This window comes from Leguminivora glycinivorella, chromosome 20, assembly GCF_023078275.1.
Source record: "Leguminivora glycinivorella isolate SPB_JAAS2020 chromosome 20, LegGlyc_1.1, whole genome shotgun sequence".
In the NCBI taxonomy this organism is placed as follows: domain Eukaryota; kingdom Metazoa; phylum Arthropoda; class Insecta; order Lepidoptera; family Tortricidae; genus Leguminivora; species Leguminivora glycinivorella.
Window position 1 is genome coordinate 14,723,769 of NC_062990.1, and position 25,069 is coordinate 14,748,837.

Consider the following 25,069-nt stretch of genomic DNA (forward strand, 5'->3'; position numbering starts at 1 on the left):
AGTGCGCAAAAGAAAATATATTTTTCTATCTATCTTAAGTAAGTTTGATAGGACAAGGACTTACCTATAACAGTGAGCGACGCGTTGGCCCTTATGACCTTATGCATCTGCGCTGGCCCTACTTGGCACTGGTATTCCGCCTCGTCTTCTAACGAAGAGTTCACTATCCGAAGGTTGTAAACGCCGTGCCGACGGTCCCCGATCATTGTGTAGCGAGGGTAGCCGGGGATCACTGAAGAGAAACCTGGGGAAGAAAAAGGTCATGTTAGTAAAAATTGTTCAAAATTTAATAGTAAATCAAAGAAAAGTCTTGTACGCTCTATAATCTGGCTTTACTGTTCTCTAGGCTCCTTCACCTTTAGAAGGAAATTGACACAACTCGATAGCGATTTGTTCGAACATTACACTCTAAAAAATGAAGGCCAACTAAGAGCAGTTTTCTCTTAGTTGACGTTAAGTTAATCACTACAATTACGATCTTATACAATTCAAATAAAGCTGATTACTAAAACAATAAAGGAATGTATGATTGAACTAATAACTTAGGTGTTTTGTTATTCCTAACCAATGAACACCTTGAATCAATTATTAACTTGTTAGGCAAAACTATGTAACATAGGTTGATTCAATCCTGAACTAGTTCATTAAAACAGATAAGTATGTTAATAGTTCTGAACATTTTTATAGTAAATTTGATTATTTTATCTTTGTTGATTCAAATAAGATTAGGTATTTGAAACAACTAAACATAGGTAGATTCAATCCTGATCGAATTCATTAAAACAGATAAGTATGTTAATGGTTTTAAACATTTTCATAGTTGATTTGATTATTTTGTCTGTTGGTTCAAATAAGATTAGGTATTTGAAACAACTAAACGTGTAGGTACATTCAATCCTGAACTAATTCATTAAAACAAATAAGTATGTTAATGGTTTTAAGCATTTTCATGCTTAATTTGATTATTTTGTCTTTGTTGATTCAAATAAGACTTGGTATTTGACATAAACTAAATCTAGATTGCTTCAATCCTCAACTAATTCTTTAAGACAGATAAGTATGTCAATAGTTCTAGACATATAAAATTTTGAAACAACGAAGATACATTTCTCAATCCCATTATGATCAAATTGTTGTATCAATTACGAAATGAATTGAGTTCTACTAAGAATGAATTGTTAAATCTATTATCATAATAAACAAATTAAATAATTGGTAATCTGATCAATCAAGTGAATAGTAGGGGTAAGCGTTTGTACATCCGCCTTCCGCCCGCGCCCCTCCCGCAGCGCGTGCGAGTGTTGCCAACTCGGAATAAAATATACCAGATCTGGGATATTTTCACGGCTCTTTCATCGAAAATTTTTATTTAGCATTGGGCACATATTTTTACATATTTGGTCTAAGGCATCAACTTGAAAGCAACCATATTTGTCATCGCCATATGGTATTCAATTTTATTATGAATTTTCGTGTGTGGCGGACGTCGATGTAATATAACAATTTTCAAAATAAATGGAAGGGTGAGTTATTTACGGATTGCCATGCTGATCCTATTAAGCTAACCATGCTTTTCATATTTGATAGCCCACTATGAAAGTGTTGTCAGAATCGTTAAAGTTATTTAATAATCGCAATAACGCTTGCACACTGTTATCAAAAACGCTGCAGCGTTAGCATAGCCGGACTCGATATGGGTTCAGTTTTGTATTCTTCATGAGTATCCAAGTCAGGAACGGATCCACCCCTTCCCAGAAAAAATGCTATAATTGGCTCAGCTCAGACGCAGTGCCGGATAAAGCAGCGCAGAGCCTGTAGCAAGTTCTATCTAGAAGCCCTAAAGGGTGAAGCCACACTAGAGCAATTTCGGTTACGCTATATATATACGCGTGATCACGTGACTCGGCGTGGCGCGTGAGGCTTCATCTTAAAGTGCAAGGATTTTAAGCATATAATTATATAGGTACATGTTAAGGCAGAAAATTCAAGCATTCCAAGGCTTAGATTGCTTTAGTATATTTATTTAATTTGTCCTAATTTGCGAGGAAATGAGGAGAAATAATCAATAAATTATGACTTATAATATACATACATACATACATACAATCACGCCTGTATCCCATGAAGGGGTAGCACATGAATCTACTCGTTTCAGTGCCACTCTTGGCAAATAAGGGATTGAAAGAAAACGAAACTGTGACATTGCAGTGACAGGTTGCCAGCCTCTCGCCTACGCCACAATTTAACCCATAGGTATCCCACAGTCGCCTTCTACGACACCCACGGGAAGAAAGGGGTTGTGAAATTCTTAACCCGTCACCACACGGGCAACATATAATATATTACTTACAATATATTGACACTGGGGCTAATATATATTTTTATTGACTTATAATATAGGTTTCAGTACAGATGTTGCGTTTTTTACGCACTAGTGTGAAAAGTGATTCATTTCTTGTCAGGTCGAAACTTCGGAGGACCATCTGTACTGAAAAACGTCGTACCATACACGTGCGAAAAGGAAATTCGTAACTCGTGTTGATTTAGAACACTCCCTTCTGTTGTGTTTTAATTTATTGCCACTCGTTTCGAACTTCCACCTTTTCGCACTTGTATCGTAATGTACTATTACATAATTATGGTATGTATTGTAAAACGTTGTACGATACATGTACGAATAGAATAAGTATTATAGGTAATTCACTACTCCTGTCGATTTAAAAAACTCTCTTCGTTCGTGTTTTAATCACAACTCGTTTCAAATTTCCCATTTTTCGCACTTGTATCGTAATTTACTATTGATTACTTTACTATTGATTACTATCTATTAGTTAAAATAAAAATTCCATCAAATATATTGCTAAAAAACAACAGACTCGTAACCAAATAACAAAGGTGAATTTTACTGCACATTAGGTATCATTTGACGGCATTTCAATTTTAGATAGGTACTGAATTATTTTTAATCATTTATGAATTATTTTTAATCATTTATTTTAAGTACCTTTATGCCTTTAATTCGAGGTAGACTCATTTAAAAAAAAATGTTAACGTATTTTAGACATCTTCTATACATTAGCCTAGCGTTTTTCAAAATCGGAGTTGGCAACACTGACGCCGAAGTGATTTGTCAACGCGTCTTGTGTTAATTTTTTTGCGGTTATCTATCACATCACAGATCTAACAACTTACAAGTTCAATGGAGTAAGTGATCGAATCTTTAAAAACATGGGAGTTGGAGAACTTAATACGAAAATTCACCAGTAAGTACAATGTATTTTTTTTTATTATTTAGTCAAGTTGCTAATGACACGAGGCCAATAGCTTGCTGGGCTGCGGCCCCGGCCGATAATGGATGCAATCTCGTAATAATACACATTTAAATTTCTTGTCTATAAAATACACATTTAAGTTGGCTCAATTTTCGTTGAACGTCCGGCATGTGCTTTCGCGGCGCGAGCCGATTTAGACTTGGTATGGTAACTATAGTTCCGTCAAAATGAGAGAGACCGGAATTATTTTTGCCAGGGAGAGAATTGCGAGGGGATCTTTAGCCCGAGTCAAAATCGGGCGCAATCGCCCGTTTGAGTGAGTTTTGATAGTGATTCTGTTGTGTATTTTCTTATAGTTGGATAGTTTCTAACAAAGCGTTGCATATTTTCCAGCCCCGGAATCGGACGCTAATAAAACCATGTTCCGATGGTAATAGGCGACGCCCAGCGTGCCCGGGTGTTGAAATAAGTGCAAAACTGCTCTCCGCTCGCCTTTTGTCCACCAACGGTAAATTGTACATTCTTTAAAAACCTTGTCAAATTGTCACTTAGGTTATGTGTAATTCCAAATTAGCAGTAGGTCGTTTCACAGAACGCGTTGACGTTCGGAATTCGAATTCCGGGGCAATTCCCCTGTCCTACGGGCGATCCAAGTCTCACGGACGCCGTCTTTGGAATTTTACTTAAAGACTGGTATACACATTTCAGGGTTCACGCCGCGTCGCCTAATCCTCGCGCCGGTCGCCAGCATTCCCCGCTGTGTTCCGGTAACCTACAGGCGGCAAGCTGACGCTGCCGTCATCCACACGACACCATCTCTGAGGCGGCTGACGTGGCAGTCGTGGTGGTCTGAGGCGGCTGACGTAGCACGTTTGAGGTTAGACCTTTCCAATCACTCTTATCTACATCATCGAACCGGCATAATTATGGTTCTGGCACCCTCCGTGTTACTATACCTTTTATTTTAATATCCGCCGTACACCGTTTCTACCCGTAGTTTTAACTCAAGAGTTCGCTGATCCACGTTTGTTCCCTTAAATAATTTAAAACCTTAAGTAGTCTCATGTTCAAGTGTAGCTAGCCCTCGGCTCTGTAAACTTAGTAAATTAGAGAGTAATTTCATAATATAAGGCAAGGCTCAGTGGAGTCCTTTGTAATAGATTAATTAACAGAGAAATAATTACCTTTTGCCCTTAAGAGTTGTTTCAATTTTAAATCTTGTCTGCTAGCATAATGGCCCCCCAATTATAGATATTGTAGCAATATTGAAAAATATTAACTTTGAGTTAAAAAAAGATGTAATACGGTTCCTCTAGGGCCAAATATTTTTCCACGCTGTTCATAATTTTGTAGTATGGTATGTGATATTAATTGTATCATTCATTTCCAGACCCTGATGGATTTTTCTGAGTTTAACATAAGCACAGACCTAATAGTTATAGAAACTTCAGAAAAGGAAAACTTGTCCTCGGAAAAGGAAAATGTGCCATCTGCAATTGCTGAGAAGAAAGCAGAGCCCAGTTATAATTCCAGGGTAAGCAGTTGCAGACTTCTTTACCTAGAAGGAGGAGGTTCTGTATTTTATTGTAAAAAACATTATAAGAATTTCAATTCAATAAATGAATACTGCATAGGCAGACCAACATACCAGAGAGAGATTTTATTCCAACCATTTTTGAAGTAACATACTCATCTTATCACAATAATATTTTTAATATAACTGCATTGTTAGGCAAGATACCGGGCTGGCCTAGCGAGTAGTGACTAAGTGACCGTCCCTACTAAGCCGCAGTTCTGGGTTCGAATCCCGGTAAGGACATTTATTTGTGTGATGAGCACAGGTATGTTCCTGAGAACCCTGAGTCATGGATGTTTTTTGTTTATATAATTATTTGTTTATTAATTATATCGTTGTCTGAGTACCCACATCACAAGCCTTCTTGAGCTTACTGTGGGACCCAGTCAATCTGTGTAAGAATGTCCTATTACATTAATTAATTTATTTATTATTATGATACATTATACTGTGAGTGTATAGGTTATGACTGTAATTAATTGTATTATAATTATATTAATTAAAGAGGCAAATGAAAAGTAAAGTTTCTAAATATTTTTCAGATTGTGGAAAAGTCATTGGACTCTGCATCACTATTTTGAAAATATTCTGCTCTCAAAAAACCACAAGGATATTCTTTGGTAAATATAATAACATTAACTAGCTAAGTCACTTTTTACTATGTAACTTTAAAATAATTATTATATGTATAACTGAATACTGCATTCGTTTCTTTTTACTTTTTGTTTTTAATTGTTTGTTTTATCATTCCAGCGGCTTAACGACTTCAAAAGCACATGAAATTTACTAGGACAATTTGTTTATAAATTTTCCATCAATGAAAATAAATCTTCAGGAACAGCTGAAATACAAAAAGTCGAACTTACTGCACTTACCAATTGTAAGTATATGATAAAATTGATAAAGCAGATGTTGTCTATGTTAAAATAGTTAGTTTCACCACACCGACTGGCAAAGGCTCTCTTTAGTCTTCAAAAACAGATAGCAAAACTGCATTTTGTCCACAAGAGTGCAAAGAAATTTCATACAAATTTTAACTGGATGTCTCAAGCTTGATAGATTTGATTTAGTTAGATGTTTTACAGTTAATATTTTGTTTGTGTCGGTGTAGTGTAAAATTTTGTATTTCACTCGGTGGCAAAGTTTGTTTAACCTTCGTGCCCTTCGTGGCTCGTTTCAGTTGCCCCACTGTTCACTTACCCGCATTGATCTTTCCTTATATTATATCGTTTGTAATAATATTTTACTAACTAGTCCCATTTTTATAGCGCCCTATGAGGAAACAACGAATATAGCCGGATTTCTCACCATTCCATTTTTGCTGAACACTGCGGCAGTCCGCCAAAAGAAGAAGCGAGGTTCCGGTGCAAGTCAAAATTGGAAGCCCAGTAAAATGGAAGTAAGGGAAGGTTTCATAAAGCATATCCGCTCTAGTGTAGAAATTAGCCAGACCATCGAACTTCGCATAGCCACACTTCAAAAAATAGGATTGTCATGCCAGCCATACATAATTGTTGTGGGTGAGTCTCTTGAAAAAATCGAATCATTTCTAGTTGTTGTCAGCAGATCGATAATCTATGAAAGACAGTCCATTATGAACGCAGTAGATACGTGCTACAAAATATATAATACAATGAAAATATAATACATTGTACTTACTGGTGAACTCTGGTATTAAGACGATACAGGAGTGATCTATTCTCCATACAAACGCTCTCGACTATTTCCTCCTGGTTTTTCAAGATACAGCAATGATTTTTTTCAAGACAGATTATAATAATTTTTATCTGTGTCGGACCGTTTTGATTTTTTGAGATTCTTATTTTTAAAGACGCTAGAGCCCATCGAAAATTTTCAAAAACGGTGTTATTGATTATGGCGTAAAAAAGGTGTGGTATTCAAAATTGGTAACAATTAGCCACAAAAACTGAACGGTCCGACACTGATTATTTCATTGTTATTCAGATTCTCAAATTTAGTTACGATTGACTTAATTTTGAAGGGGGAAACAGTCGAGAGCGGAACCTCGATTTTAAAGATATTTTTCGCAATATTTTTTAACTGAGTTCTTAATGGACATTTTTTTTCGATAAATCTAGTTAATAACACTTGTATATTAAATTTGAATTCCCAAATTGAAAGGGGGCTCCTTTCCATTTTAGCATTTTCGCTCCTGTAGCGTCTTAAGTTCTCCAACTCCCATGTTTTTAAAATTTCGATTTCTTCCTCCATTGAACTTGTAAGTTGTTAGGTTAGCTGTGATGTGATAACCGCCGCAAGAAAAAACTATTTATTCTAAGTAGGTAGTAGTAGTAGGTGCCAAGTATATTATGAATAAATGTCATTTTTTTATAACTTTTGTTTTATTTATGGCGTTATTCATAAACGCATCACCAGCCTGAATTAGATATGAATCGTTTTATGTTATCTGTCAAGTTAACGTATGTATTTGTAAATAGGTATAAAACATAATTTGTCTAATTCAGTCCCGTGGTGTTTTATGACAATTATCAATAAGGGGTTGTTGTCTTAGTAAATGAGACAAAGTAAGTCATAGTACAATTGAACATGAATGATAGTACTGAACAAGCTTCTCAGTTGAAATGTATAACAAAACAAAGATTCAAATTGAACAATATCATAGTTCACTCTCACAAAGTGTGTATATCGATGTAATCATGTCCTTAATTGAACTTATTTGGTTTTAATGGTTACTACAGTAATGCCTCATGTTAATATTGACCTACATCTTGGTTGAATCGATTAAACAATTCATGTTCAAATAGAAAAATATCTTAGTTCAGTCTCACAAGGTGCGTAAGTAGATGTAATCATGTTCTTAGTTGAACTTATTCGGATTAAATAGTTAATACAGTAATGCTTCATGTTAATATTGACAGATGTCTTAGTTGAATTGATTAAACAATTAATATTCAAATTGACCAATATCTTAGTTCAGACTCACAAGGTTCGTAAGTAGATGTAATCATGTTCTTAGTTGAATTTATTTAGGTCAAATAATTAATACAATCATTCTCCATGTTAATATTGAGCAACGTCATAGTTGAACTAACTGGTTTGCGTTAGTTGATACAGTTACGTATCATGATAATAATTATCAAGTGCTTAGTTGAACTTACTAAGGTAATTTAGTTCGCCTAATTATTTTTCATGTAATTATTGAACAAGATCTTAATTGTCTCAGTTACGTTGCAAAAGTAAGAGCAATCAAAATTACCTTATTCCATTTGTCTAAGATCTTATCAGGCTCGTATGGAATCAAGATGCTTGACTACGACGATCAAAATATTGATAGGAGCAAACAAATTTTTTTTAGAGTGTAGGTCACTTTTGCTATAAATGTGCGGCAGTGCCAAGGGCGACACGAGCCCCTCTTTTAACCCCCGACGCAAAAACGACGGGGTGTTATAAGTTTGACGTGTCTGTCTGTCTGTCTGTGTGTGTGTCTGTCTGTGGCATTGTAGCTCCCGAACGGATGAACCGATCTAGATTTAGTTTTTTTGTCTGAAAGCTGAGTTAGTCGGGAGTGTTCTTAGCTATGTTTCATGACAATCGGTCTATGTCGCGGTCGGGGGTTTTTCAAAATTTTAATTTTGTGGTTAGGTTATAAAAAAGAGTGCGTGTGGTGCAATTAGAAGCAATTAGATGTGCTTATGTTGAGCTTCGCCCGAACTTGTATAAATAGTGTAAAAACCGAACTTGTGTAGTGTAGTTGTATAGTGTCTGTTGTGTAGTGTAAAGGGCGCCACAGACGCGCGCTCTGAAACGCCCGACTTTGCAAGATAAAAAGCATGTCAGGCGTCATGTATGAGCGCGCTAGCGCGTTCTTAGTACCTTACATTGTGAATAAGCCTATATTTATATTTAAAAAAAATAGTGACCGCGCGAAGCGATCCGCGCGACTAATTTGCATGAAGTTGATGTTGTCGTCCGCGCGGACCCTTCCGCGCTACTCAAAAAGCTCGGCCACACATGCGCGTTTTGATAGCGTAGGCGGAGCGGTAGCGGAGCGTCAGCGGAGCGGTAGCGGAGCGTCAGCGGAGCGGTAGCGGAGCGTCAGCGGAGCGGTAGCGGAGCGTCAGCGGAGCGGTAGCGGAGCGTCAGTGGAGCGCAACGATAGCGGTGCGCCGGACGAACGCTGGCGTTGCGCCCAGCGGACGCCGGCGGGAACTAACGAGCGCGGATTGCGAGCGGAATGCGCGCGGATTGCGAGCGCAACGCCAGCGTTCGTCCGGCGCACCGCTATCATTGCGCTCCGCTAACGCTACTCTATCAAAACGTAATATAATATTTCAGTCATTTATGTTTCTATAAACCCTAAACAGAACAACATTAAAACGGTACCCAATTTGTCAAAAGTACACAATCTGCGATCTCTTTTGTGTTCTAAAAACCTTCGAAAGCTACACGATCTAGTCTAGACATCTAACAAGCCAATCAAACTGAAGTAAGACAGACATCACACATCTGACAACGCAATTGGCGCGACAACTCACGGATCAGTGACGGTATCGACAGCAGATAGTTGATATTAGGACGCAAGTTACAAGCGTTTAAAACATCGTATCTTAAAAAAAAAAGTAATACTTGTTTTGTAGACGCGAAATGCCAATAAGGGGTAAATGTAGGAATACAAATGTTAACATACATACATATATACAGTCACGCCTGTATCCCATAAAGGGGTAGGCAGAGTACATGAAATTACTAAAGCTTCAGTGCCACTCTTGGCAAATAAGGGGTTGAAAGAAAACGAAACTGTGGCATTGCAGTGACAGGTTGCCAGCCTCTCGCCTACGCCACAATTTAACCCAAATGTTAAATTTGTAAAAAAACACGGACATAAACTCGCCAGATTCGACTCGACATTAGGTTTAAAAACCGGCCAAGAGCGTGTCGGGCCACGCTCAGTGTAGGGTTCCGTAGTTTTCCGTATTTTTCTCAAAAACCACTGAACCTATCAAGTTCAAAACAATTTTCCTAGAAAGTCTTTATAAAGTTCTACTTTTGTATTTTTTTTTTAATTTTTATACATATGGTTCAAAAGTTAGAGGGGGGGGACACACTTTTTTTTCCTTTAGGAGCGATTATTCAGCGAGTTTTCATACATAATAAATAAATTAATTAGTGTGAGAGACCCTTAAGAATACTATTCAAGTTAGTGTCAAGTGATTTACTGCACACATGTTCAGTAATTATTTTTATTTCTTTAATAACTCGATAACCGTAAGAGTTAAGACGCTAGTTTCTTAGAGACATTTATATTTATACGGTATTTGATCTAAAGAACCATCCATTTTAATTGCCATACGATGAATAAATAAATAATCTATAAGTCGCTGGGTATAATGAAAATCCATTCCGTATTGAACGCGAACAGTAAGATAGCGAATATCTGACATTTGTAATTGGCGCGACAACTCACGGATCAGTGACGATATCGACAGCTAGAGATGACGTTTCGTTGGCTGCTTCGTTACGGTCTAAGTTATAAGAGATGGCGTTTTACGGCAATAACTTTTATAACATTTATTTATTTTACAAGGGGGCAAAGTAGTTGTTTAACCGCACGTGCCAATATTGATACCCGAGCAAGCGAAAGATTCCAATATTGAACCGCGAGCGTAGCGAGTACAAACAAACTTACAACAACAACGTAGAACAAACTTTTCCATCGAGTGAAACATAAAATTTTTGACAGCACCAAGACGAACAAAATACTGACTATAAAACATCCAAATAAATCACCAATTTATTCAATATTTATGATTCAAAATCATCATTAATAGGTAAAATCTAGCAGCCAGATTAAGACATCGAGTTAAAATTTGTATGAAATTACTGTGCCCCCTATGGATTAAAATACAATTTTGCTATCTGTTTTCGAATAGCAAAGAAAGCCTTTACCAGTTGGTGTGGTGAAAATAATATAACGGTGTGGTGTGACTCTTAGACAAGCTAAAAATGGAGCTACTGGAGCATACAAGACGTAGTGCAAATTTTTTTGCCTTAGTACGAACGTGTCTATTTCAGTCAGTCCCAGGACAAGATGTACTGACATTGATTCAATTAGCATGACAAATACGAATGTTTCCGGAAAAATACGAAGGATATCCTTTTCGTACTACATCTGTAAGCGTACATATAAGAACCCAAACCTTTCGCAATAATCTGACCAGGCCTTTAATATCAAATCCAGGTATCCTGAGATACAGGATCTCCCTAGTTCAGGCACGGACATGTTGAAGCCTATTTTGTGTTAATATAGTTTGTGGCCTGTTTATAACTGCTATTTTTGGTACATGAATATTTTTTTTTTTTTTTATCAAATCAGTACAGGTCATTTTGAGCACTTCGACAGCTCAAATAGCAACTGAATTTAAATAACGTTATTGTACTCACCAGTAAATCCTTTTTATTAGTGGTTTAAAAATAATATCAAATGTACGGACGTCATCACATGTGGCGAGATGATATCAAGCAGATGTGAGAATTACGAACAGACTATCCAATTAATAACCATTTAATGAGTATTTAGTGTGAGCTAAAATAGAATATTATCAAATCCATGTTAATGTTTTATGCTTTTAAACTATAATTGAACGAGTAGTTGATTTAGGAAAAAAACTAAATTAATCAATGTATTAAGTTATGAAACATTAAATTTTAAATGATTTAAAATCGAAAACTGTTTATTAAGTAAATAAAAAAAAGAAAACACAGAAAGGTGAGAGACAACGTAACGGAGAGGAAGGTCAGACAGACTGAAGACACAAAAAATTACATATCTGTTCTTATATGTTATTATGTAAAAAAAAAAACAGACCGATGACGTTCCCCTGAAAAGCTAACATCTCTGAAAAATCTAGGTACCATCAACAGTGACTAGTGACAGAACTGAAAGATATATGCAAAGGGCTTGTTACAAGCAGAATTGTAAAGAACGCGTAAAGTACACCATTTCGTCGTGTTTTCAAAACAAGCCGAATCGTGAAGCAAGCAGAGAGAATACGTTTGGAGCCATGCTACGTTAACGTCGATGCGACGCTTCGAATCACAGCCCGGTTGAATTCACTGTGGTGTAAGTTATAAGAAACTGGCGGGTCCAAAAGTTTGTATTTAAGATAGACAAAATGACGAAGTATAAGGCTTTAGTGGCTTTGAGCTATGGATCTTGCAAAAGGGCACTTTCGCGAAAAAAGAATCAAAACTTTTTTTTTTTTCAAAATAGGCAAATTACAGCAGTTCCCGTCAACTTTGTACAAAACTTAAGGGAAAAGTTAAATTTGTTTTTATTAATTCCTATTTTGTTACCAAGATTTTGTTGATGAATTGAGATTTTATTAAGTTTTATTTCGTCATTAAGGTTCTCTAGTATCTATATTTTCTTAATTATAACAATTATCCTGTATATATCTTACGAAAGTCGAATTATATTACTAAATGTTGGTAACAAAATAGGATCAATTAAAATTTGCTGACATGGCATTGTACAAAGTTGACGGGAATTGCTGATTAATGTTTTTCCTACTCAGAATTACGAGCCTACTAGGTAAAAAAAGCGTTCTTAATTTAACTTTTCCACTTCGTTACCATTTTTCAAACACTTTGTGCAGCGGTTACAAAGTGGAAAGTTTGCAAAATAATAGAAAATTTTGTGACCATTTTTTTGTCTTTTGTTTCTGTCTTCGAAAAAATGTTTTTGGTGATTGTTCTCACGAAAATGCCCAAAACCTATGTTATCATTGGAATAGCATGAATACATGAAGTTTAAAATACCTACGTCTAATCTTTTCTCTAAATACGATGTGGCTCGGATATGTCAATGTTAAAAGAGGCGTTTTACTACATACATACATACAACACATACAATCACGCCTGTCTCCATAAAGGGGTAAGCAGAGCACATGAAACTACTAAAGCTTCAGTGCCACTCTTGGCAAATAAGGGGTTGAAAGAAAACGAAACTGTGACATTGCAGTGACAGGTTGCCAGCCTCTCGCCTACGCCACAATTTAACCCATATCCCATAGTCGCCTTCTACGACACCCACGGGAAAGAGGGGGTGGTGAAATTCTTAACCCGTCACCTCACAGGCCAGGCGTTTTAGTAAAAAAAAAATACCCAAAGCTTTGGCTAACCAACGCCAGTTTAAATGGGGTTCGTTGTGGTTTGTGTACCTATAGAACAATTTAAAAATCATCATGCTTACCTTCCTATTGTTAAACAAGAAATCAAATAAACTATCGAAGTATCTACCGTGAAAATGAGTAATTGATTTCATTAATTATTAACAACAAATTAATTAACAATTTTACCTGTTTAATTAACCTAAGAGATAAATACAAAACTTCGCTTCATTGGATTGCAAGTAAAACAATTATCATAAAACCTTTAATGGATATTCCAAAATAATTAAGTATTTCGAAATTACTCATGAATTCTTTATTAAACTTAATAATGTGAGGTTTCATATCCAATTATGGTAATTTAAACGAGTACACAATTCGCGGCGATTGTCATTTCGAATATAATTTATTATCATTTTAATTTGCGAAGCACTATCAACACATTAATTAAACTATTGAATTTTCTTTGTTTGCATTGTCAATGTCCTATTGTTAAATGGTATTTAAATTATCTGCTTGATTGAATAAATATCAATTGTCTTGTATTAGAGCGAGTTAATCTCTGAAAGAAGGTATATGCAATATTTATGTCATGTAGAAAAAATGAAGTGACTCTTGACGAGATGAATTTTATCAAATAAAAACTTAGACCCCGTGTAGTGACGGGTTAAGAATTTCACCACTCCCTTTCTTCCCGTGGGCGTTGTAGAAATCGACTGTGGTATATGGGTTAAATTGTGGCGTAGGCGAGAGGCTGGCAACCTGTCACTGCAATGTCACAATTTCGATTTCTTTCAATCTCTTTTTGCCAAGAGTGGCACTAAAACTTAGTAGTTCATGTATGCCTACCCCTTTATGGTATACAGGCGTGATTATATGCATGCATGTATTTCTGTAAAAACTCGGATTTTTTGTAAATCGTTGGAATGACCGGTTTTAAATTATGGGATTGGGATGACTATCAATTCAACTGCATGCCATTTGGATTGGCTATACAACGTGCAACGTTTCGAAAAGTTTTTACCAAAAATTCCTGCTGCATAGATTTCACTTGTCTTTGATCTAGTCTAAAACGTTGACTGTTTACGATTCAACTGACCAGTAAACTAACTATTCAATGCGGTAAAGGTGAACGAACATGACCAATCACATTGTTTGCATTCCGCATTTAGTATTTGTTCGTATAAATTGTATACAAAACACAACATTTCTTATATGTCACTTCTCATCTCTGCTCCAGGGGAAACTTGGCTTGAACGATGTTCATCGGAACCAAAATTTTATGTTATTTGACAATTTACAACCAAGGCATCAATGAATAATGATTCTTGCACGTATTCTTTCATCTATGTTGTACAAAGTGGGCTTCTACGATGTTTTAACTCCGAACGACGCAAAAACGACGGGACAGAACCTTTCTGCTGTCAATATAGAATAACAATAAGTACCTACATAAAAAACTTCAAAGAAAACACCAGTCATAATAAATGAAAGTGTGATTAATATGAAAATATATATGATCATAAGAATAAAAAATGATGACATAGTTATCTTTGCCGAGTCAGCCAGGAAACTAGAAGGAATGATGCAAACTCTAGCAAATGAAAGCATGCCAGTCGGACTGTACATGAACATAGAAAAAACTAAAGTGATGACAAATTCCCAAGCTTGGCCAATAAAAGTTGATGGAAACAAAGTGGAGTATGTACATGATTACATTTACCTAGGTAAACAAGTATCCTTCAATAAAAATCACAATGAAGAAGAAGTTGACAGGCGAATAAACAGCACATGGAAAAAGTACTGGTCTCAAAAAGAAGTACTGAAAGGGGACTATCATCCAAAGCTCAAAAAGATAATTATGGACACGTGCATATTGCCCTGCTTGACATATGGTTGTCAAACTTGGACGTATACAAATGCAATCAAAAATAAAATTTCCACATGTCAACACGCTATGGAGAGGAGTCTCCATAGCGTGTTGACATGTGGAAATTTTAATAATAATAATAAAATTTATGCTGAAGTTAAGACGCATACATAAAGTCAGAAATGATGAAATCAGGAAAAAAACCAAACTTGTGGATGCCCTAAAACAAACATTGTGTCTAAAATGGAAATGGGCAGGACATGTGTCAAGATGTACGGACAAAAGGTGGACAAAAATTGTGACTGAATGGACAGGACCACCAGGAAAACGACTCAAGAAGAGACCACATAAACGCTGGTCAGATGATATAGTCAAAACATCAGGAAAAAATTGGATGAAAATAGCTCTGGATAGAGAACAATGGAAGGGACTCGAGGAGGCTTTTACCCAATAAGGGATCAGTGAAACAAAGAAATTGCAAAAAGCACATAAAAACTATTTTTTTCTAGAGATCACTGAACAAACAAAGCTGTAATAAAAAAATAAAATAAAAAGAATAAAAAATGTACACGAATATGATAAAACAACACGAAAATGACAATGTCCATAAAAAAAACGACAATCACATAACAAATAACATGAAAATCGAAAACAAATAAGGAACAGAAAAATTTAAACCACGCAGAAACGAAATGAACGACCATAACAGTACCATTGACATAAATTTGCGTTGAGTTCCAGGGATCCTTTAGAAAGGCGAAAGATCGGCCTGAGTGGAGGGCATTGGGACATTTAGGACGTACAGCGACTTATGGTGATCACGACGCTCAGTCATGAGGTTTCGACGAAGAAGAAGCATAAGAGAAATGAGCATAAAAGTGAAAATGAATAAGAACTTACCAAGTGCGAACCCATCCTTCGCCCACTGCACCTGTCCAGCCAGATTAGCGACAGCACATTCTAGAACTGCCTCCGAACCCTCATGGACCCTCAGGCTTCGGGGGACTATCCTGAAGTACTGTTGTTGGAAACCGGCTACGCACGCCAACGCTGGAAAGAAAAAAATAGGGTTTAGATTTAGAAAATCAAAGAAATCAGGAACTAGTTGACATGCAGATGTAGTTTAGGGAAAAGGTTCCATCTCCAAGAAATGGCCATTGAAATGAATGACTTTTCCTTTTGACAGAAAATGTTAATTCTATTGTGAATGTTTTGTGCAGAAAATTTAAATTCTATTGTCAATTTTTTGTGGGTTGGATCCTTTTCCTTATACTAGGTCCTGATACTTATACACGTTAGCAAAATATCTATCAAAACCGGCCAAGAGCGTGTCGGGCCACGCTCAGTGTAGGGTTCCGTAGTTTTTCGTATTTTTCTCAAAAACTACTGAACCTATCAAGTTCAAAACAATTTTCCTAGAAAGTCTTTATAAAGTTCTACTTTTGTGATTTTTTTCATATTTTTTAAACATATGGTTCAAAAGTTAGAGGGGGGGGGACACACTTTTTTTTCCTTTAGGAGCGATTATTTCCGAAGATATTAATATTATCAAAAAACGATCTTAGTAAACCCTTATTCATTTTTAAATACCTATCCAACAATATATCACACGTTGGGGTTAGAATGAAAAAAAATATCAGCCCCCACTTTACATGTAGGGGGGGTACCCTAATAAAACATTTTTTCCCATTTTTTATTTTTGCACTTTGTTGGCGTGATTGATATACATATTGGTACCAAATTTCAGATTTCTAGTGCTTACGGTTACTGAGATTATCCGCGGACGGACGGACGGACGGACAGACAGACATGGCGAAACTATAAGGGTTCCTAGTTGGCTACGGAACCCTAAAAAGTAGACGTTATGTAGCACGGATGTTGAATTATTAAGTTCATCATTTATTTGATTTAAGATTGAGATGGGTATGTTAAGGTGGTTTGGGCATGTAGAGAGGATGGATGAGAGGAGATTAACGAAGAAAGTATATGAAAAAGGAGTGGAAGGGTCAGTTGGTAGTGGAAGACCTAGGCGAACTTTTCTTGATCAAATCGGGGAAATATTGCCAGGTCAGAAGTACTCGAAACCGACGAGCGTGTATGAGAAATGTTATGAAAGTGTATGAAGCGAAAGTGGTTTGTCAGGATCGTAGTAAATGGAAATCCGTGATCTCTGCCTACCCCTCTGGGAAACAGGCGTGATTGTATGTAATGTATGTATCATTTATTTGTATTAGAAATGTATGTTCTTTCTTTTCTTTTCTTTATTGTATTGCAGTCATGTTCATCAATACATCAGGTGTTACACATTGGAGAGGTAGGTACATGACACCCTGTAAGGGTAATTCAATATTTCTTAAGTCTAAGTGCTTGTATTTTTTACTTAATAACTATAGCTAATTATAGCAATAATAAGTAATAAGTTACTTGGACATCTCGAATACATTCCAATATATAATTCCTTAAAAAAAACTATCATTATGCATACTAAAAGCATTGAGAATCTTTAAGTTTAATAGCGCCGACATGTTAACTATCAAAACAAAATGACTATAAAACGAAATACTCATATGCTGAAGAATTCATTTAATCCTTTTTTACAAGAAAAATCTGAATGGAACTAATTAAAACGAATTGAAAAACGATAAGTATCTTAATTGCATTGCACTTAATTTAAGTGCATTCGGTCGTATCAAGGAGACGATTTTGAAAAACGAGGATTTTTTTATATGAGTCATTTTACTTTTCTATACATCTTGTTATTTTATTGTTTTCATTAATAGTTATTTGTTATACAAGGGGGCAAAGTTGTATTTTAACGCCGAGTGTGGAATTGAAAAACGAGCAAGCGAAAGGATTCTATAGTTGAACCACGAGCGAAGCGAGTGGTTCGAGAATAGAATCCTGAACTTGCGAGTTTTTTAACACACGAGAAGTAAAATACATTTGCACCCGAGTGTAACACAAAACTTTTCCCCTCACTATAGCGAGGAAACTACAACACAAAAAATGCGTTTATCACTGCTTCCAGTACTTCCACAGGTGGTAAATCATCTTTATTACTAGATTTACCTACTTTTATCAATTTTAAAGCAGTTCATTTGATTTTATTCAAGGTCAAATTACTTTACCCACTAGTGGATAAAATGCGTTTTTACCCGCTGGTATTAAACGACAAAACACGTGTTTCCGAGCTAGTGAGGGGAAAAAGCAATTGTTATTCAAATAATGTTCATCAGCAGTTGATAAAAGTTTTGAATGATTCACGGTTATTTCCATTAGACTTATATTGACCGCGATATAGACCGTGATTACCTTTTTGATTCTTGTCGATCTCCAGATATAAAAAAATAGTCACGGTCTATATCCAGGTTAATATAAGTCTAGCGGTTGATACCCTACAAACTTCTCTTGTCAGTTCTACCGTAGACTATGTCGGTCTCGCATCGGTCTACTCAGTCACAATAAAAGTTGTGTTGCAACCGGTGAGTAAGGCTGCCAAAGCTTAACGAGGGTGCGGTGTGCATGCGACGAAAGGACCTACGGAACTAATTTGTTCCGTCTATTGTCCTTTGAGTCGTTGGCAACCCGAACCTTTCTTAGAACTTGTACACTCCTTTTTGCTGTGTACTTAACACAGCAAAAGGGAGTGTACAAGTTTCTTATTGGTTGGCATCGCGCATGTGACACTCCTTGTCCATAGGTTACGGTGACCGCTTTCCATCAGGCGGACCGTATGCTCGTTTGCCACATACGTCTAAATATATAAAAGAAGAAGCTGACTGACTGACTGACTGACTGACTTACTGACTGACTGACTGACATATCAACGCACAGCCGAAACCGCTGGTCCTAGAGATTTCAAATTTGGCACGTAGGTTCCTTATATAGTGTAGAGGAGCACTAAGAAAGGATTTTCCAAAATTCATCTCCTAAGGGGGTCAAATGGGGGTTCAAAGTTTGTATGGGGAAACAAGATTAGTTTGACTATTTTATTCGAAACTTCACAGGAAGATTCCTTAAGACATATGACTGAATACGTGTTTCAGGTTTTTTGAAAATTTAACCCCTAAAAGGGTGAAAAGGGGGTGATAAAGTCAAAAAATCAATATGGGTATCGTTTTTATGGTTTATCGGGTCGCTGATCACGATAAATACAACGTTTTTAAAATCTAACGAGGCGGAAGTGAAATACCTTTTCCCCTGTTGTGGTGCAATGGGGTTTAAATATCAAAAAAATATATAAAAGAAGATATTGACTGACTGACTGACATATCAACACACAGCCGAAACCGCTGGTCCTAGAGATTTCAAATTTGGCACGTAGGTTCCTTATATAGTGTAGAGGAGCACTAAGAAAGGATTTTCCAAAATTCACCTCCTAAGGAGGTCAAATGGGGGTTCAAAGTTTGTATGGGGAAACAAGATTAGTTTGACTATTTTATTCGAAACTTCACAGGAAGATTCCTTAAGACATATGACTGAATACGTGTTTCAGGTTTTTTGAAAATTTAACCACTAAAAGGGTGAAAAGGGGGTGATAAAGTCAAAAAATCAATATGGGTATCGTTTTTATGGTTTATCGGGTCGCTGATCACGATAAATACAACGTTTTTTAAAATCTAACGAGGCGGAAGTGAAATACCTTCTCCCCTGTTGCGGTGCAATGGGGTTTAAATATATAAAAGAAGATATTGACTGACTGATTGACATATCAACACACAGCCGAAACCGCTGGTCCTAGAGATTTCTAATTTGGCACATAGGTTCCTTATATGGCGTAGAGGAGCACTAAGAAAGGATTTTTCAAAATTCTCCTCTTAAAAGGGTGAAATGGGGGTTCAAAGTTTGTATGGGGAAACAAGATTAGTTTGACTATTTTATTCGAAACTTCACAGGAGGATTCCTGAAGACATATGACTAAATACATGTTTCAGGTTTTTTGAAAATTTGACCCCTAAAGGGGTGCAAAGGGGGTAAAGTCAAAAACACAATATGGGTATCGTTTTTATGGTTTATCGGGTCGCTGATCACGATAAATACAACGTTTTTTAAAATCTAACGAGGCGGAAGTGAAATACCTTCTCCCCTGTTGTGGTGCAATGGGGTTTAAATATATAAAAGAAGATATTGACTGACTGATTGACATATCAACACACAGCCGAAACCGCTGGTCCTAGAGATTTCAAATTTGGCACATAGGTTCCTTATATGGCGTAGAGGAGCACTAAGAAAGGATTTTTCAAAATTCTCCTCTTAAAAGGGTGAAATGGGGGTTCAAAGTTTGTATGGGGAAACAAGATTAGTTTGACTATTTTATTCGAAACTTCACAGGAGGATTCCTGAAGACATATGACTAAATACATGTTTCAGATTTTTTGAAAATTTGACCCCTAAAGGGGTGCAAAGGGGTAAAGTCAAAAACACAATATGGGTATCGTTTTTATGGTTTATCGGGTCGCTGATCACGATAAATACAACGATTTTTAAATCTAATGAGGTGGAAAAGAAATTTTCTCCCCTGTTATTGTGCAATGGGGTTAAAATATCCAAAATAGCCATAAGTATAGCTTTAGTTTTTATCTTTACTTCTGGTTCAAGAGATTTCAAATTGACACGGAAGTTCCTTAGAGGAGCACTAAGAAAGGATTTTTCAAAGTTCACCTCCTAGCATGATAATTTGACAGGGGCATGGACAGGGACAGGGACAGGGACAGGGACAGGGACAGGGACAGGGACAGGGACAGGGACAGGGACAGGGACAGGGACAGGGGGACAGGGACAGGGACAGGACAGGGACAGGGACAGGGACAGGGATAGGGATAGGGATAGGGATAGGGATAGGGATAGGGATAGGGATACTGATAGGGATAGGGATTGGGATAGGGATAGGGATTGGGATTGGGATTGGGATAGGGATAGGGATAGGGATAGGGATAGGGATATGGATATGGATATGGATATGGATAGGGATAGGCATAGGCATAGGCATTGGGATTGGGATTGGGATTGGGATAGGGATATGGATAGGGATAGGGATAGGGATAGGGATAGGGATAGGGATAGGGATTGGGATTGGGATAGGGATAGGGATAGGGATAGGGATATGGATAGGGATAGGGATAGGGTTAGGGATAGGCATTGGGATTGGGATTGGGATAGGGATAGGGATAGGGATAGGGATAGGGATAGGGATAGGGATAGGGATAGGGATATGGATAGGGATAGGGATAGGGATAGGGATAGGATAGGGATAGGGATAGGGATAGGGATAGGGATAGGGATAGGGATAGGGATAGGATAGGGATAGGGATAGGGATAGGGATAGGGATTGGGATTGGGATAAGGATAGGGATAGGGGTAGGGGTAGGGGTAGGGGTAGGGGTAGGGGTAGGGGGGGTAGGGGTAGGGGTGGGGATAGGGATCGGGATCGGGATCGGGATAGGGATAGAAATAGGGATAAAAATAGGGGACGGGGACGGGGATAGGGATAGGGGAGGGACGGGGACAGGGACGGAACGGGGACGGGGACAAAGATAGAGATAGGGACGGGGATAAGAATAGGGATTGGGGTCGGAATAATCGGTCGGCAATCGATATTTAGGCAGTGTAAAATGCAGGTGGCCCAGTGGGAAGGTATTAGTAAGTAGGCATCGGCGAGTATCCTGCATCCGTAAACTATTACATTCAATGTGCTGTAAGAAGATCATTGTTTGCTTGCCTTTTATATGTTTACGTTTGCAATAAGTATAAGCAAAATGGAAAAAATTGTAAGCGATAATGCAAGGAAGTACTTTTTACCCTACCGACCATATCGTCGAGATACTGGCTATGTGGGTTGTATGAAGTTTCCCCAGTATAAATATTTATATAGGTAAAATACATACATATTCGCACCTACGCTGTGGTCGCTGTGTAACAATTCTACAATCATTGCAAGAATTTCTTTTAAAACAATATTAATATGTGTAAGGTACAGTCAGCCAAAACCGGACCGTACAGCAAATAGATCAGTTACAATGGCCCTCCAGTCGAGAATTGCCCCGCTTTACCTTAATCGAAATAATCGCGGACAGATGTACCTACAAAGAAACCTACGGATCCAAATGAAAATCTTATTTTTTGTAAACGTTTCAATAAGAATACTTTTATTACGCGGGCGAAGCCGCGGGTAAAAGCTAGTAGTATATAAAAAAGTTATCTTATCTGTTACGGTATTATCAAGATAAGACCAAAGGCGTACAATTCCTGGCTTTACAGAAATTATTTTCCTGTTTCTCTCAAACTCTGAGACAGGGGGCATATTATTCCCTTAAGACAGAACCTTTGTAGCTTCAAATAATAGCTTGTTTATTACATGTACATTTCAGCTTGTAATGCATATGTAAAAAAGTCGGATTAGAAGGTTGTCTTCTCTTTCAATTTTGTCATAGATATTTACATTCATTACATACTCGTACTTATGTCTTAGTTTCGTTTCCTTCCTATATACATACATACATACATACTATCACGCCTGTATCCCATGAAGGGGTAAGCAGAGCACATGAAACTTCTCAAGTTTCAGTGCCACTCTTGGCAAATAAGGGGCTGAAAGAAAACGAAACTGTGACATTGCAGTGACAGATTGCCAGCCTCTCGCCTACGCCACAATTTGCCCCATATCTCACAGTCGCCTTCTACGACACCCACGGGAAGAAAGGGGTGGTGAAATTCTTAATCCGTCACCACACGGGTCCTTCCTATATCGTTGTTGAAAAGAGCGAGTACTAGTTTTTAGGGTTCCGTAGTCAACTAGGAACCCTTATAGTTTCGCCATGTCTGTCTGTCCGTCCGTCCGTCCGTCCGCGGATAATCTCAGTAACCGTAAGTACTAGAAAGCTGAAATTTGGTACCAATATGTATATCAATCACGCCAACAAAGTGCAAAAATAAAAAATGGAAAAAAATGTTTTATTTGGGTACCCCCCCTACATGTAAAGTGGGGGCTGATATTTTTTTTCATTCCAACCCCAACGTGTGATATATTGTTAGATAGGTATTTAAAAATGAATAAGAGTTTACTAAGATCGTTTTTTGATAATATTAATATTTTCGGAAATAATCACTCCTAAAGGAAAAAAAAGTGCGTCCCCCCTCTAACTTTTGAACCACATGTTTAAAAAATATGAAAAAATTCACAAAAGTAGAACTTTATAAAGACTTTCTAGGAAAATTGTTTTGAACTTGATAGGTTCAGTAGTTTTTGAGAAAAATACGGAAAACTACGGAACCCTACACTGAGCGTGGCCCGACACGCTCTTGGCCGGTTTTTACATTTATTTCTGATGTTTGATCTTATTTTTTCGCAAGTACCTGTCTAACTATAACAGGTTTCAACTATGACTACATCATGACTATGAGACAAGATACACGTACAGTCAAAGAATTTAATTTCCTACCCATTTTGTACCATGTCACAGTAACATTGTTACTGTAACATGGTACAAAATGGGTAACATCGTTACTGTGACATGGTACAAAATGGGTAGGAAATTAAATTCTTTGACTGTACGTTGAATTCGGGAGGTACTTAATCCTTTTAACCCCCGGCGCAAAAACGAAGGGGTGTTATAAGTTTGACGTGTCTGTCTGTGTGTTTGTCTGTCTGTCTGTCTATGTGTGTGTCTGTCTGTGGCATCGTAGGTCCCGAACGGATGAACCGATTTAGATTTAGTTTTTTTTGTCTGAAAGCTGAGTTAGTCGGGAGTGTTCTTAGCCATGTTTCATGAAAATCGGTTTACTATGCCGCGGTCGGGGTTTTTTCAAAATTTTATTTTTTAAATTAGTTCAAAGTGTTGACCAAATACATTAAGATTATTATTTAAAGTAATTATTCGATTCCCTGCTTTCGCCGCTGGACCAATACACTTGGTAAATGTTTGTCCAGTTGATATCTATTACAGTTTACAAGGATACTTATTAGTTGTCAAATTCCTTGCTATTCCAAAATATCCTTCTAAAATGCATGCAAATCAATTCTCCTAAAAACCAGTGTCTCATTTAGTGAGTGTCGCCTTGTAAGAGTTCATTCACCCGCCGCCCACTCAGGCGCCCTCATATTAGCCGTAACCGAGTTGACTGGAGGAGGCTCTTAGGCTGTCTGGCGGGTTCGTAAGTCCCCCTTTTTGAAACCAGTGTTAAATGACCTAGAGATCCAGTGACAAAGCGAAAGGATAGGAGTATGTGAAAGCGTCTTATATAGTTGTATATTTTTAAATTAAAGGAAAAATGGGTATCGCTCGAACGCGGAAATGAAAGATTAAAAATTAAAATTCTGAAAAAACCCCCGACCGCGACATAGTGGACCGATTTTCATGAAACATGGCTAAGAACACTCCCGACTAACTCAGCTTTCAGACAAAAAAAACTAAATCAAAATCGGTTCATCCATTCGGGAGCTACGATGCCACAGACAGACACACACACAGACAGACAGACAAACAGACAGACAGACAGACAGACAGACAGACAGACAGACAGACGGACAGACAGACAGACCTGGTACATAACTTGACAAAATGCTGAGGAGAGACCTTTTCAGTGACGTTAATATAATGCCTATTAATGTGTATCATAGACGTAAGGAATATTGTTAAGGCTGCTTTCAAAAAAACGTCAAAATAATGTAAAATTGATAGTTTTAGTCGGTGAAATACTACACTTTCCGTTATCCAATAGATTTATTTAATTCAAGTTCCAGTTAGAGCATCTTATTATCTTGATTTTTATAAGACTGGATTTTTGAAAACTAACTCACTAAATTAATTATGAATTTTTCTCTAATGCACGTTTAGAAAAACGCACGTATAGAGCTGAATCAGTCGATCTTATTTGTAAAATTTGGACAATTTTGAATATTAAAACGGGTAAATTTATAATTCGTATATCCTGTACCACAATCATTTCAGACTAGATTTTTATTTTAAGTTTTTGAAAAAGAGTAAACTAGCCTAAGGCGAATTCAATTTTTTTCAGAAATTACCCAAAATTAAGTGACAATTTCTTTGAAAATCTACATCACATCGAAGTAAGTTTTGTACTAAATTAATCTGCAACGTTTACTTAAATTTCTGTTATGCCTTAGTGATTATACATTGCTATTATTGATTTTTGCCAATTTTTTGAAAACGAGCCTTCACCGGTACAATTATTACCACTTTTG

At 37.1% G+C, this 25,069-nt stretch overlaps 1 protein-coding gene and 1 long non-coding RNA gene across 4 annotated transcripts in view; one reads left to right on the forward strand and one right to left on the reverse strand.

Moving 5' to 3' along the window:
- LOC125237073 (nephrin) overlaps positions 1-25,069 on the reverse strand; it is a 457,494-nt gene that overhangs the window by 368,614 nt on the left and 63,811 nt on the right. For all 3 annotated transcript variants that reach the window (XM_048144025.1, XM_048144026.1, XM_048144024.1), the window contains exons 3-4: positions 15,769-15,918; positions 65-244 (exon numbers count right to left, since the gene is read on the reverse strand). In XM_048144025.1, coding sequence (XP_047999982.1) covers positions 65-244; positions 15,769-15,918 — 330 coding nt within the window. The remainder of the gene's footprint in view (positions 1-64; positions 245-15,768; positions 15,919-25,069) is intronic.
- Positions 3,026-6,498, forward strand: LOC125237076. The gene is made up of 7 exons (XR_007178282.1): positions 3,026-3,263; positions 3,666-3,780; positions 3,981-4,149; positions 4,663-4,806; positions 5,391-5,468; positions 5,602-5,728; positions 6,117-6,498. It is a non-coding gene; the product is annotated as an uncharacterized LOC125237076 (long non-coding RNA).